At 40.3% G+C, this 14,672-nt stretch overlaps 1 protein-coding gene across 6 annotated transcripts in view; it reads left to right on the forward strand.

The window, feature by feature from the left end:
* Window positions 1-14,672, forward strand: part of AGBL1 (AGBL carboxypeptidase 1) — a 445,869-nt gene that overhangs the window by 147,787 nt on the left and 283,410 nt on the right. For all 6 annotated transcript variants that reach the window (XR_011100595.1, XM_068695603.1, XM_068695606.1 and 3 more), the window contains 2 exons: window positions 4,655-4,786; window positions 8,612-8,788. Coding sequence is in view for 5 of the 6 variants with exons in the window: in XM_068695603.1 (XP_068551704.1) it covers window positions 4,655-4,786; window positions 8,612-8,788 (309 nt within the window). In the remaining variant the exon portion in view is untranslated. The remainder of the gene's footprint in view (window positions 1-4,654; window positions 4,787-8,611; window positions 8,789-14,672) is intronic.

The raw sequence follows: 14,672 nt of genomic DNA on the forward strand, positions 1-14,672 counted from the left end.
TGTGTAGATTGATTATTGCAGTTGTGCGAACAGCTTTGTTTTAGAGCTAGAGAGATTTTGAAAGTATCCTGTGCTGTTATGCTTTCATGTTATAGATCTGTTTTGAATGTCTTGGATTTTCTACTGACTCTTCTAACCAACAACTCCAAATTTCAGAGCCCTTGCACACCTGTAATATGAATATGAATTCTTTAAATCTTTTTAATATCCTTAGAGTATTCCGACTGAGCTAAATATTGTTAATAGGTTATTGCTATCTTCCTGACAAGAAGACAGAAGAAATTCTGCAAAGACTTATTCTGAATGGATTTTGCAAAAGCCCACACTGGAACAACCTATGCAATCCCCAAAACACAGGAAGCAGCCCTCAGAATGGCTGAGCTTCCACATTGCTTTGGTGAGGAGAAGGAAATGACTGGATTTTAGACTACGAGAAATTCATGAGAGGTGATTCTAGTCTCAAAGCTGCAACTGGGGCTGGTCTGGGATCTGTCCCATTTGCTCAGTCTTGTTGTCCAGCAGAATGAATAGTTCTGAGACCTCAGGATAAAAAGCACAGGGAAGTTCAAACGTTAATGAACAGAAATGGAGGCACAGACTAGCAGGTTGGCTGCTTATAGTTACAGTCATGCAAAAAATGTCCAAAGATACACAATTCTCTCTAGTCTTGACAAGGTGAAAATGCCTATGAGCTTCTTTAAGTGAGTTTTTGTGGAAATGTGATTTTTTTTTTCTTTTTTTGGCCAAGGCAATAGCCTGGCAGCTCAGCTCTGCACTCTAAGAAATCTCACAGAAGCACAGCTCACAGTTGTGAGCTTTCTTACCAACTTTTTTCTTTGGTTTAGAGCCATATATGATCAGTTCTGGTTTACCACACTATTTACCATTGGGTCTTTTTTAATTCAGAACCCTCACTGTCATAGCCAGATGTGTAAAGTTGAACATGCACCCAGTACAAGTTTTCATCGTTGCTGAGTGAAGGGAAACTATTGATCCTATCATCTCTCTCACTCACAAGCTGCACGTCAGACTTGATAAACTGATTTTTCTTTGCCTTTGAAGAGTACATCAGTTTTAGGCTACACATGCTCAAAAATACCTTTTCCCTGCTCCAGAAGAGAGCCGAGTTTCTTCTTCCCTGGCCCTGCTGCCAAGATCCAATGGAGCCAAGTTCCCAGATAGCCAAAAGATTTTTGTGAAGCTACTTAGTTTAATTTATCCTGGAGATGCGCAAGCAGTTTCTTCAAAGCAAAGAAAAGCTGCTTGAAGGAGGAAAGGAAAGAATTTCAAAGTTAACAGCCTTTCAAAACCCTTTTAATTGGTAAACTTCCATAGCAAACAGCCTGCCTCTGGAATCCCAGTAAACCAAGGTGCTGGAGGCACTGTGGCATTGCAGCTCTCCACTGCGTGGGATCTCTTTCCAACTGAGAGCAGCAAAGTGGGAGTGTTAGAGAGCTGTGTCTTGGAGCAACCTGGTCTGAGGGGGAGAGAGGTGTTGCCTTTTCCTTGAGCATTTGTGGTGAGAAAATGCTAGGGTTTACAAGTTATGGTTGACAATGTAGCTGCAGTATGCAACAGGAAACATGCAGCTCATACAGAGAGATCAGGATGCCCTTGGAGGGGACAGAAAGAACCTCCTAGGGACCAGGAGACACAAAGCAGAGTTTGCTACCATTCAGAAGTATTCTGTCAAGCTTGGAAACAGATCTGCTTGTAAGGATATAGCTTTTTGTGAGGGGAAAAAAGCACTAGATGTGCACCTCAAAACTCTGAGACTGAGTCCTCTCACAACACCACTAAGGAAAAATGGAAATTTTGTATGAAAATCAAAGAGATTTTGAAATGATCTGTTTTCCAACAGAGTTTCTTGCTTACCGTTTTCTATTTTGCTTTTCTTTTGTTTTAAAAGCTGCTTGGTTCTGTGAGTCATGAGGAGGGTTGTTTTTGAGTTTGAAAGCATTCCGTACCTCTATGATGATCAGTGCTGGCAAATAACTTTAAATAGATAAAAATTTGCATGTGTGTCTTGAGTCATATCCCAGTGAGCACAAGACTTGGAGTTTGACTGTGTGTTACTGTCCCAGCTATGCAGAAGGACAGACTGGAGAAAAAACAGATGGGGAGGTCCCAGGTTTGCTTAGTGTTTGCCCAGACAGGAAAATTTCTGTATTGTGTGTTGAAATTACAAAATAGAGCTTTTTCTTCGCTGAATAGTGAGGCGTACACTATGCTGTGGTGTGAAAATGAGGCAGAAGAGTGTATTATAAAGAACAATTTGTTATAAACATTGAGAATAACTGCAGTATTCAGCAAAGTTAATTAAAGCGTAGGATTATAAGACTTGCAAATGGAATGAAAATATTTCCAGTAGCACTGACTTCTCTGCCATGGAATTTGGTGACAATCAGTGGAAGATCCCATGGCCTGAAACAGCAGCAGTGTTACAGAACCTGGCTTTGATAATCCTTTACTAACACAGAAGGTTCATTCCAGACCCGTCATTAAGGACTCATCGGCAGGTTTCTGGAGATGCAGAATTATAGACCTCACACTTACTAGGCAGCCCAGCTATCTGAATAGCTGATCATCCCTGTGTGGTTTCTGATAAGTAAAGTAATCTTTTAGGTAATAATATATGCGTCTTTTGCGTATTAGTAATTCTGTAAATTGGCAGGTAATTGATACCCAGTTGAGCTGGGATCTCTGCCTTGAACCAGAACGAAAGCTATAAAATCTTCTTTTTGATATTCATAGGAATAAATTCTAGGTGGTACCTGTGGTTAACCTAAACTACGACTATATGTCACTGAAAGCAGAGATGGAACACTAGCTGGAAAAATGTCTGTCATTAAGAGATCCAATAAATGCAGCTGTTTGCAAGGGACCATTACAGGGTAATTCCACGTGCTTCAGCCAGCTATTTCTAGTGCATGGGTTGTATAAACCCTGTAAAATATGCACACTGCCTGACAGGGCTGAATGTCTGGGGTCTGTGCAATGTTGTCTTTTTTTTTTTCCCTTTTTTTTTTTTTTTTTTTCCTTTGGGAAGGATGCTGATTGTAGGCTTGCTCTCATTAGCAGCTCTCAAACTGCTCTCTTTGTCCTCCCCTTTCTGCCTTTGCCAGGTGGCAAGGGTATAAGCACTGCAGGAGCACTTGTTGCTGTGAAGGTCACTGATCTCATGCTTCACATGAGGAATGCTCTGTGCTGCATGGATGGGGATGTGCAGGTCCAGAGTCCTACAAAGAGAACAAGAGCTGAGTGGTGGTGTGTGAAGGAACATTGACAAGTTGGAAAACACAAGGAGCAGGGTATAAGCAAACAAACTGCCAGAGTGAGGTTTTTGTCAAGATAAGCTGAATTGTCCAACTAATTAGGAGCAGGGAGATGGTTCTTCATGCGTGTATGCCTTAGCATCTTCAGTTTGTCAATGTACAGTTTGTCAGAGGAGCTGAAGGAATTTAAATACTCAATTCCTAGATAATTAAACTCCATGACTGCCTTCAGCTAAACTTAGTTACTGTATAGCTGGCAAATAAACGTACTAGGGTAAATCTTGCCTTAACAGTTGGTGGAAGAGGCTCAACTGCTCCATCTGTTTCTCCCCTCCTGTATACGTGTTTATGTAAGAATACATATTTTTCTCCCCCATATTTTTCCCCCGTCTCCCTTTATATTTTTTTGTAATTCTTTCCTACCTTCTAACACCTGTTCCTTTGTCTATTGCGTATGCCCCAGAAAACAATTTCAATGAGATCTTGAAGCTCCTTTCTAATAAGTGGTGAATATTGGTTTAAAATGAACCAATTTCTTCTCTTTAGAAATTCTTGCCTTTCATTGACAGATTTCTGAATTTTCCTGATAAAGACATGGAGAATATATGTAACAGCAGTGTGTATATTGACTTCATATCTCAGAGGGTACTGAGATTGATTACTCTTTAACACTTGGGTCAATATTTACCTCTTAGGTCATTAAATCACGATTTTCATTTCTATAGGAGTTGATACCTGCCTATAAAGGCGATCAAAGCTTCCACTAAAACTAGAAACGTGCCTTACACCTAGCTTATATGACAGCTGACATAAGAGAGATGGATTAAGTAGATATATTAGATAGTGTGGAATGAGATTATTTGCCATGAAGATAGGTCATGTTCTGTGCTTGGCTTCCAGGAATTCATGCAAAGATCTGACAGCATACTATACGTTTTCACATGAGTGTGCAATTATATTTTCCTGAAAATTAAGTAGCACTGGTTTTGAATTTAAAGAAGCTGAGGTGACGATTAATTGCTGAGGAAAGTGCAGTTTTAGAATCTCTTGAGGGTAATGCTAGAGTTTAGAAGTTGAGAAGTCAAAGGAGCCTGACAAATTGCTTTGTTGTATCCTAAGTTACCATGAACTCTTAGGTTCCTGAGTTGCCATGGATTCTTGCACAGGTGTCATGTTTATTTCTGCTGCAGATGGAAATGCACTGGTCTTGACTCTGGATTCCTAAGATCATGTCAGATCCAATAGATAAAACAAGATACAACTGACTAACAAAGTTTGACACTGATTATAGGCATGGCCCAGAATCTGAGCTTGTCTGAAGAGACCAGGGGGAAAAAAAAAAAAAAAAGTGTTCAAGATTTTGCCTTTTACCTCTTTAGGTATTCTGTGACTACCATGGCCACTCTCAGAAAAAGAACGTGTTTCTCTATGGTTGCAGTATCAAGGAGACCTTGTGGCAAGCAGGCTGCACGGTTGACACAGCAGTCATCACAGAAGATGTTGGCTACAGGGTAAGGCTGCTTGGTTCCTTTATGCAATTACTGACATGTACGTGCACATACATTGCTCTCCAAGACAAGGCCAACTCACAAAATATGGGTGTAGGTGAGAGCTTCCCTTACTCCAGAGGAGTAGATATTCAGAAAACTTCAAATCATTCACAATGTCTCATGCACCAGATATGAGGACAAACATTGTCAATAGGTGCGTCCCTATTTATTTTATTTTAGTATGATGATGTGTCTTTGGCCACAGACTGTTGGAATGCCATAGTTTTGTGTGTTCTGTGAGTTCCAAGTATATGTGTGCTTTTATCACCCTGCCATAATATGAAAATAAAAAGTTATTCCATAATAGTTACTGACGAAATGTCACTGTGCTGTTGTCCTACTCAGTTGAGTTGCTTCCTCACAAAATGCTCCTGGTCCCAATGAAAATGCCAGAGAATTCAATGGATGTCAAACAGATCGAACACAGTGAAGTTTTCATGGCAAGTGCTTGGCATCATAAATGGGGAAAAAATTCTGGGATTTGAAAGAACGAATATTGAAATCTGTCTTGCTTCTATTTCATCAAACTCTTCTCTGGATTCTCTGCCATCTCTTTCTTTGCATCTGTCTAGATGATATTTTCCTCTTAAATGACAAATTTCCATGAAAAAAAAAAAATCTGATAAGCTATATTTATAGTCTTAGAAAAGGTTAATTTCGTAAAACATTAACTGTGGCCTTAAACTAATTATAGAGGTATAGCTTGTCTAACTGCAACCTGAAATAGGTTGACAAGTCTAATTATCCTTCCATAAGGTTACCACATCCTGTGTTGGTCTTAAAGCAGTGTACATACCATACGGCCACTTTCCCTGAAGAAAGTACTCCAACATTCATCATAAGGGGTCCCTGTGGCAAACACTCTGTTTCACAAAGAAAGCAGGAAGGGTGCTTACAGTCATGATATCTTTTGCTGTGTTTGAATTCAGGCAGCTTGAAAAGGCTGGGGATGGTTCACTGTTACACAAACAGAATTCAAATGCTGCTTTCAGCATCTGTAGCCTGTCTTGAATCTGCAATGAAGAAACCAGGAGCAAGCCTCCAAGGCTGTCCAAAAAAAACTCTGCAGTGGCCTATATAAAGGATTCCGTGGTTAGAATTCTCTCATTTTTTGCATGATATGGGAGGTTTCTGTCCTGCCTCCTGTAGATAACTGGGGATCGGCCTGACCTCCACAATGGATTTGCTCCTCAGGAGCAGGAACCAAATCCCTCAAGAAAATGGTGATTTTGGAACAGCCTTTGCATCATAGACATAAACCATAGACTGAGCTGTATCCCTTGGCAATTCACAGGAGTACGAGTCTTTATTACTTTCTATTATTTTGTGGCCTTAGATGACTTGTGCAGCATTGGCATCACAAAACCCAGTTTCAGGATTTGTCCTTTTGATAGCCATTCCAGGCCCCTTTGAAAACAATTTCTGCAGGGACATCAGCAGAGAAACCTAATTCCATTCTCCTCTAAATGGGAATGGTGGTTTTTGGACATGGTCCTGCGCGAGGGGAGCAGCTCTCCTTGCTGTTGTGCATGTTAAATCCAGCTGTGTGAGAGAAAGGGAACACAGTCACACTGCTGCATTACTATAAAAGAATCCTTTAAAAGGGTGTATTTTCACCCTTCCAAAAACACAATTGAAAGATAATTAATGAGAAAAATAAGTAGAGAAGAAAGAACCATTAGTGTGAAATCCCGTGAAAGCTGGTAAAATGAACAGAATATTAAATTCAGATTTGCTAATGCTCCTAAATGAGTCCTGCGTACAGAGGCATTACTGTTACCTGCCAGCATTTTTATTTAATTGTATATAAAAGATTGATTATGCATATAATTTCAATTGTTTTTAAAAGCTAAACTGGATTAAGGATCTGATTATTGTATTTCATAATATATATATTTACAAAAATCTGTGTGTTGTTTCAGATGAGTACAGAATGAAAGCTATCTGTACCTTCAGACACAGTTTAGCTGGATCTAATGATAGTGCTCAGGATTATAATTGTTTGGGTGATATGACTGCTGTGTTTTGTTAATTCCTGTTCAACCCAAGTCCAGGAAAACCTGGAAGCTCTGCACGAAAGCAGCAAATTATACTTTGCAGCAAATAATACTAGCAGCAAATAATACTATTTTGCAACAAATACTTTGAAGGCAATTCAGAATGCTTAGTCTAGAGCAAGCAGTCCATTTTAAAGATTCCTCTCTTCAGTATGCTCACAGAAAAGGGAGTGCTGCAGTTCTTAGTATCATGCTGGAGATCTTGATGTGAGATTTAAAGCTCATGTTGGTCTCAGATTTAAAATATAATTTATTTCTCCCTTTGTTCTAGTTTTCTTTTTTTTTTTTTTTTTTTTTTTTCATCTGAAAAAATAACTAGGGTCCATTGACAGCTGTAACCAGGATATACTAAAAATTGATATTTACTTTTTTGTTACAGAGATGTGCATGGTTAAGCTGTTTGCAGGGGATATTGCAAAATAGTTTAGACCAAAGATTTATCATTCGTGTCAATCATGCTTTAGGAAAAGACCTGCTGTTAAACCTTACTCTTTCAGTGTTGATGAAACCAAGAATTCCAGCACAGTGCTATGAAGTAAAGCTCCACAGAACGGAACTACGATTGCTCATAATCAATCAGTGAACCTGATTGTTATTGGGAAGTGAAATTAGCCGCTTGGCTTTCACCGCCCAAACTGAATGAAATTCAAGGGTAAATGCCACTAGCAATGAGCAGAAACTCCTTCTACGTGATTCCATTTGGTTCAGAAGTTTAAGAAAGCTGTCATCAAAGAAATAATGAATGTCCTCATTTTGCTTGCTGTTTTCTAGATGGACCAGATGGTCTTTTGGCATATATTCAGGGGAGTATGCAAGCACTAAAATTTACACACATGTACGTGTGTATGTAAAGGTTCAGTACCTACATAAAGCACACCTAGTGTTAATGTATCTAGTATGTTTTTACAGGTGTCATGAATAAGTATGTGTTGCCTCTGCACTGATGGAAGGTTTTGATACTGCAGTGTGTTAGGAGTGTTTATAGACTGTTTTAGAAAATATGGTTTCTAGAATAAGAAAATTACTCAGGGCTAAGATATAACTTTTACTGGGTTTTCATGATTACTTTTTCTTGTAATTTTCTAAATGAAGTGTATAAAATACACCGTTTGGACCCAGATAAGAATATTTTGGTTTCACGGTGCAAGATAGTTAAATGCTAAGCCCTATTTTCATGTAATTATCTGTGACCTTTGTTAGGATTACACATCACCTTTCTCTGCTGTATGCTAGGTTCAAAAAAAAGCTCCTCCCATAGCTGAATCCCTTGTCAAATTGTGGATGTGTGATGGCAGGAGATACAGTGGGGCTGAAGAGAAAGGAAACATCGTGTACTGAGCTGTGACTGCAGCCCTCTGGGCAGAACAACGCTAAGGTGTAGTTAATGTTGAAGCAGCTTGAAAATAAAACTTTGTGACTTCAGCAGCCCATAATTATTGGATGTGAAAAATGGTTAATTTTGAATGAGATATACCAAATGTACTGTATATTTGGCATTTTAGTCTTTGACTTGAAAGAAAAAAACACATTAGAATATGAGGATTTCACATGGGATGAACTTAATGAATCCAGTTTGGCACTAGTTGGAGCTATCTTAGTTAACAGCTTCTACAGATAGGTCTGATGATAGACACTTCAAAAACCACAGGTCTTTCTGAAGATGTGAGAGCAATATAAACACGTGTTCATTTGTTCAGTTCATTTTCTCATTGCTGCTACTTTCTCATAGACTCTTCCTAAAATCCTGGATAAAGTGGCCCCTGCGTTTGTCATGAACAGCTGCAGCTTCCTGGTAGAGAAGTCCCGGGAGTCAACGGCGCGGGTCGTGGTGTGGCAGGAAATGGGTGTGTTGAGGAGCTACACCATGGAGAGCACGTACTGCGGCTGCAGCCACGGTCTCTACAAAGTGAGTAAATCTTCCAAAAAAAACCTGTGCTACCCTCCTTCGAATGTATGTCTCATGAGCTTGGAAGAGTAAAGAGATAGCTATTGCCTTGCTGCTTAGTGTTGCCTGCTTTTTCCAGACCTACTAAAGGATGAATGTAGCCTTAATTCTCAGTTTCTCCTTAGGGAAATCTTTCAAGGATCCCTCACTCTTTTAATCTTCCAAGCCATGAAAGTGGAATCCTTTCTTTGAGGTTTCATTCAAGAGTGAAACAATAAGAAACTCCAGTCTGGAGCCAAAAACGTTGAGCTGAAGGCAGGAGTGTTTCTGGGATGATACAGGGCACTTACTCTTCTAAGAGTATTCATGGTGTTATTCAAAAAAAAAAAAAAAAAAGTGTTGGCAGGTCATAGGGACATCTTTAAGCCAGATCTAAGGAAATTAAACACTCATAGAATGGTTTGGGTTAGAAGGGACCTTAAAGATCATCTAATTCCTAGCTGAGGCAGGGGAAGTTTAGGCTTGACATCAGGAGGGGGTTCTTCACAGAGAGAGTGGTTGCACACTGGAACAGGCTCCCCAGGGAAGTGGTCACTGCACCGAGCCTGACTGAATTTAAGAAGAGATTGGACTGTGCACTTAGTCACATGGTCTGAACTTTTGGGTAGACCTGTGCGGTGTCAAGAGTTGGACTTGATGATCCTTAAGGGTCCCTTCCAACTCAGGATATTCTATGATTCTATGATTCTATTCTATGATAATTCCAACCCCTGCTATGGGCAGGGACACCTTCCACTAGACCAGGTTGCTCTGGTCTATTCATTATTATACTTGTCTTCCACTAGTATTATCATCAACACGAGTACTAGTGGTTGTATGCTGTATAGTACAGGCTGGCTACCTGAGCATTCACTCAGCTAAATGTAAGAACCTGTGCTGAGAATCCTGCGTTTGGAGCTGCCTATTATTGACAGCCAAAGATAGCTTAATCTATGGCTAGTTTAACAGCTGCCCATAAGTTCAAGGCATGCCTTTTAACTATGATGTAAATGGACCCAAATTCCATATAAAATGAGGTTCTAGACTTTGTGGGAAGGACCATACTTGCACTGAATACTTCAGAGACAGAAGTCTATGAGATCTCCTGGCACTTCTTTTGTGCACGGGATGAACTCTGTTAATGCATGTAGCTGTTCATAATTTTCCATTCACTCCAATGGTGAATTCTTTCTCTGTTCCTTTCTCCAACCTGTTGTTTTCATTGAATGGCTTCCATATTCCACCTTATTTCTCCCACTAGGGAGCAATCCTTATCTATACAGCATTAATAAGCGGTTAAGGATTCTAAAAGACCCTTAAGGAAAGAGCCATTATTACAAATAACAATTAATTAATAAGACATTCAAATGATTATCTTTGCAAGCTCTATACTAATCCTTTTATTTCTCTGTAAAGTGTAGCCAGGAAGTACTCAGCAGCTGTTTTAACAATGTTCTCCTATACACACATCAATTCCAAGACAGAAAAGGCAGAAGAAGAAACTGCAGACAGTTTAAAGAAAGTGAATATAATTGCCTTGAGCATTACATTTAACACTCCCTACTCCTGAGAAGTTCTAATGGGTTTTTAATAGGCACCACAGGTCAAGACAGTGGTTTTGAATCTTCTTTAGACAGCGAGGAAAAATTCTACATTGACTGAAGTCAGTGGCAGAAATTCTAGCGATCTCCATGGAAGACGATTTCACTCATATCCTAAATAGCCACAGCAACACCCAAAAGCAATGACATATCAGGTTGAATCAATATCTAATGATTTGCTCTCTTCCTCCTTTAACATCTGTGAGGTCTTTAACCCAAATTTGCTTAAATTGTGTGATCAGGTTCTTGAAATAGTAGGAAGAGATTAAATGCCTCATTCAGAGGATGAATATAAAGTGTGCCATTTACAGGTCCCTATCATATGGTGGAGGCACCAAAAATAAGCAGAAAGACCTGGTGAAGATAAATCTTTTTTTTTTTTTTTTATTAAATAAATCCTCTAAAATACGTAAATGATTTTCTGCTTTCTTTCTTGTTCTATTTTTCATCACTGATCAGGACCACAGACAGGCACTGAGGACATGAGCAATTTGACATGAGTGTTTGTCACTGGTGACAGAATCCAGTATTCTGATGCTGGACCGTGAAAGAGTTTTTTGAAATTTCCATTCCTAACATTCTGAAAATGACTTCTGTATGTTGAAAGGCTGAGCCCCAATATCCAACTGGTGTCTATCAGGTTATTTCATTTTCCTTTTTTTTTCTTTTTTCTTTTTCTTTTTTTTTTTTTTTTTCTTTGCTTAGGATTTTCATCCATCTCAAAGATGAAAGGAATGTAAATATATCCATAAGGGAACGTTTCTTCATTTCATCATAAGGATAATAGAAACACTTTTTGCGTTTTCTCTGATTAAGGCATTTCAAAGTATTTCCACTCATTTTTCCAAACTACTCTAAGTACCTGACTTGGTAGCACTGAAACAAAATATTTCTTACATTGACTTTTATGCTGGAAATGCATAAAAATGCATAAGCTATCTCTTTCAAATAATATTAATAGGCTATTTCATCTTCCTTTTAGCAGTCTTTAGCATTAGTTCTTGCTTGTTTCTTCTTACAAGTGGATTCTTTAGCGTACAGACTCGATATGCTGACCTGAAGATTTGGTTGCATAATACCATTTAATATTCAGCTTCCATCTGTCAAGCCAAAAGTAGTTCATTAGAATATGGAACCCCTGAAATATTCTTGTAAATTGGAAGTGAATCACATAAGAGGTGTTTTTTTTTTTTTTTTTTTTTTTTTTTTTTTTTAGACTTCAAACTGAATACTTCGCTCTTGGACCCAAGTGTTGATATGTGTGAAAACAATAGAACTGAGATTAATGCTCAGGTTGCAGATGTCAGCATCATAGATTTAGAGCTTTCTGATACTTGGATTAGTTGATTTACTGTTTTTTACTCTTTTTTTTTTTTTTTCCCTTTTACATTGCCCCTTGTCCTATCATTGGATGTCACCAGAAAGAGCCTGGCTTTGTCCTCCTGACACTCACACTTTACGTATTTATAAACATTAAAAAACAACCCAAGGCCTTGAAGTCTTTCTTCATTCTCCTCAGACTTTGGGATGCAGCTCCCTCCCCTCCCCTCCCCTCCCCTCCCCTCCCCTGCCCTCCCCTCCCCTGCCCTGCCCTCCGTTTTTTTTAATTTTATTTTTTCTTTCCTTTTTTTTTTAATTTTATTTTTTCTTTCCTTATTTTTTTTTAATTTTATTTTTTCTTTCTTTCCTTTTCTTTTTTCTTCTTTCCTTTTTCTTGTTTCCTTGTTTTGTTTTTTTTTTTTTTTTTTAATTTTTTTCTTCTCTCATCTTTTTTAAATGTTTTCTTAAATGTTTTCTTTCCATTACTTTCATTTTCTTTTTTTTCTTTTCTTTCTTTTTCATTTTTCTTTTTCTTTCATTCTTTCTTTCTCTCTCTCTCTCTCTCTCTCTCTCCCCCCCCCCCCCATCTTTTCCCCATCTTTTCCTCTTCGTCCTTTCCTCTTTTTTTTTTTTTTTTTTTTTTAATCTTTTATCTTTTCCTTTCTTTCATTTCTTTCTTTCTTTCGGAGGTAGTCTTGAGGCGCGGTGTCAACTGCCTTCTCCCTGCATGACCTCACAGGCAGGCCTTTCACCACATCCTCGCCTACCTCTCCTTCAGAGTGCAGGCCCTGAGAGGCCCCACATTAGGGCACAATTAGTGCCCTATGACGGAGGGGCACCTGGGGAAGCGATGTAGGTAGGGAAGGATGTCCTGTGGCACCAAACCAGGACTCGCTTCCAACCCTCCTCATCTTCTCGCTCCACCAGCGACAGGGCAGGGGCTCCACCACCCTCTGGGCGCCATCCTTTTCCCTGGCACCCCAGGGAGTTGCTCCAGGCGGCCACCTCCTGCTCACGGGCCCTGCTGCTCCTCAGCGAGCGGCCCTGCCCCGAGCCCAGGCCGTCTCCCCGCTGCCCTCCGCCGGCAGCGGCAGGCTGAGGCACTGCCTGCAGCCAGGGGGCTGAGCAGCCACGGCTCCGGGCAGCCCCTGCGCCTGGGTGCCTGGGTCGCCACGGTCTCTGCCTAGGGGACGCCATGGGCGCTGTGCTGCCTCACAGCCTGCCAAGAGCTTGTGCAGACCCCCACTCCCTGCCACAGCGGTGTGTTTGTGCTGTGCCAACCCCTCCCTGCTCCTGGTTGGCAGCCACATGAGGTGTCGCCGCCCTCCCGGAGGCTGTTTCTAGGCGGAGAGCCGGGCAAAGTCATGGCTCTGGCTACGCCCAGCCCCTGCCAGCCTCTGAGGAGAGCTGAGGGGGGCGAGGCCTCGGCCTGTTGCTACCCCGGCCACCTCTGTGGAGGCAAGGGCGCCAAATCCCCCCCCCCAACTCGTGTTGCTTGGCAGGGTCTGAGGGGAACACTGTTGCACAGAGACATCTGACAGGAATTTGCAAAGAATTTAGGAAAAACAAGAAAGCCACATAAAGGCTGCAAAGGGTTTAAATAGTAATTGCACGAGGCTAGCACAGGTGCCCTCTCTCACCACAGAGCGATGTCGGAGAAGGGCTGAGGTAAACCAGAACCTAGGCTGTCTGGTGGAGAGTCCAGAAAAGACATTGCTAGAGTTTGTCCAAGGCATTGTGTGTGGCCTGTTTTTGACTGAAATGCAACTTTAGTTTTTAAAGCAGTTCAATGAGTGAAAGATAAGACAGGAATTTATTACCAGCAGTATGTAAATGAGAAACAATAGTGAACCCAGACTTGTTTAAAAGTCATTTGACTTCAGATGGGGCAGGGGGAGGCAGGAATGGAGGGCAGAAATGAGAGGTTAAAAAAAAAAAAATAAAAAAAAAAATCTGTTGAATCTTCCTGTCTGTGATCAATGGAAATGCAATAAGCCAACTACCCTTAAGGAAGAGAAACATAAAACTAAAGAAACTATTGATCTTATCTGAGGTTTTATTCAACTTAAGGAAGAAGAAAAGAAGGGCAAAAAAAATCCAAACTCTTTTTCATTTTGTCTGGATTGTCCAATTGAGTCTTAGAGGAGCAATGCCTCCATTTGAAAGTTGCTTAAAACAAAGCAGCCCATTTCCACAGGGATTTCTCCTTCCTGCTTCTACCAGTTTACAACCCTACAGTTAAAACAAAACAAATCAGAAGAAGAAACTGCTTATCATTTCTCTCCCAGCGTGAAGGCAGTCTGCATTATTCCCCTGTTGGAACTGCTACCCCTCCAGCCTACCCCTCTAGATTTTTATTGCTGCCTCCCTTTTGCAGGATGTTGAGCCACCTTTTCATCTTTGGTTTGTGAAAGACAAAATGCAAGGCCGTACTGTAAGAAGTTCTACTGAATACACTCAGGACTCAACATGGGCCCAAACAAATCAAGTCTCCAGCAACACACGTTGATATTTTCCCAAGCTTCATGTGCAATTTATATATAATCTTGCATATCGCTTTTGCTATTCTTCTTGATTTCTTGTTACCTGGCCTACTAATTAAGGCCCCTCCATAGCATGCTGCACTGTGCTGTTCAGTTCATTAACTATATCTGTCACTCTACAAGTTAATATATATTGTGCCATGTATACAGTTGAGTTCCAAAGCATATGTCTTAATAATACAGCAAATCTCAAAAATTGAGCTACGTGCTCTCTGAGTACATGCTACGTTGGAAAAATGTTTTACTTGTCATGTCGTGTCTGGTGGAGGACATGAAGTACTAATGGGAATAGACTTCAGCTTCGTGCTTCAAAGGGATTATACACAACAAGGAGTAATAAATGAGTTTTAAAATTATTGCAGATATCTAGACAGTGCCTTTTGAAGGAGATTTTACTGGTGA

Source organism: Anas acuta, chromosome 12 (genome assembly GCF_963932015.1).
Source record: "Anas acuta chromosome 12, bAnaAcu1.1, whole genome shotgun sequence".
NCBI classification, from domain to species: domain Eukaryota; kingdom Metazoa; phylum Chordata; class Aves; order Anseriformes; family Anatidae; genus Anas; species Anas acuta.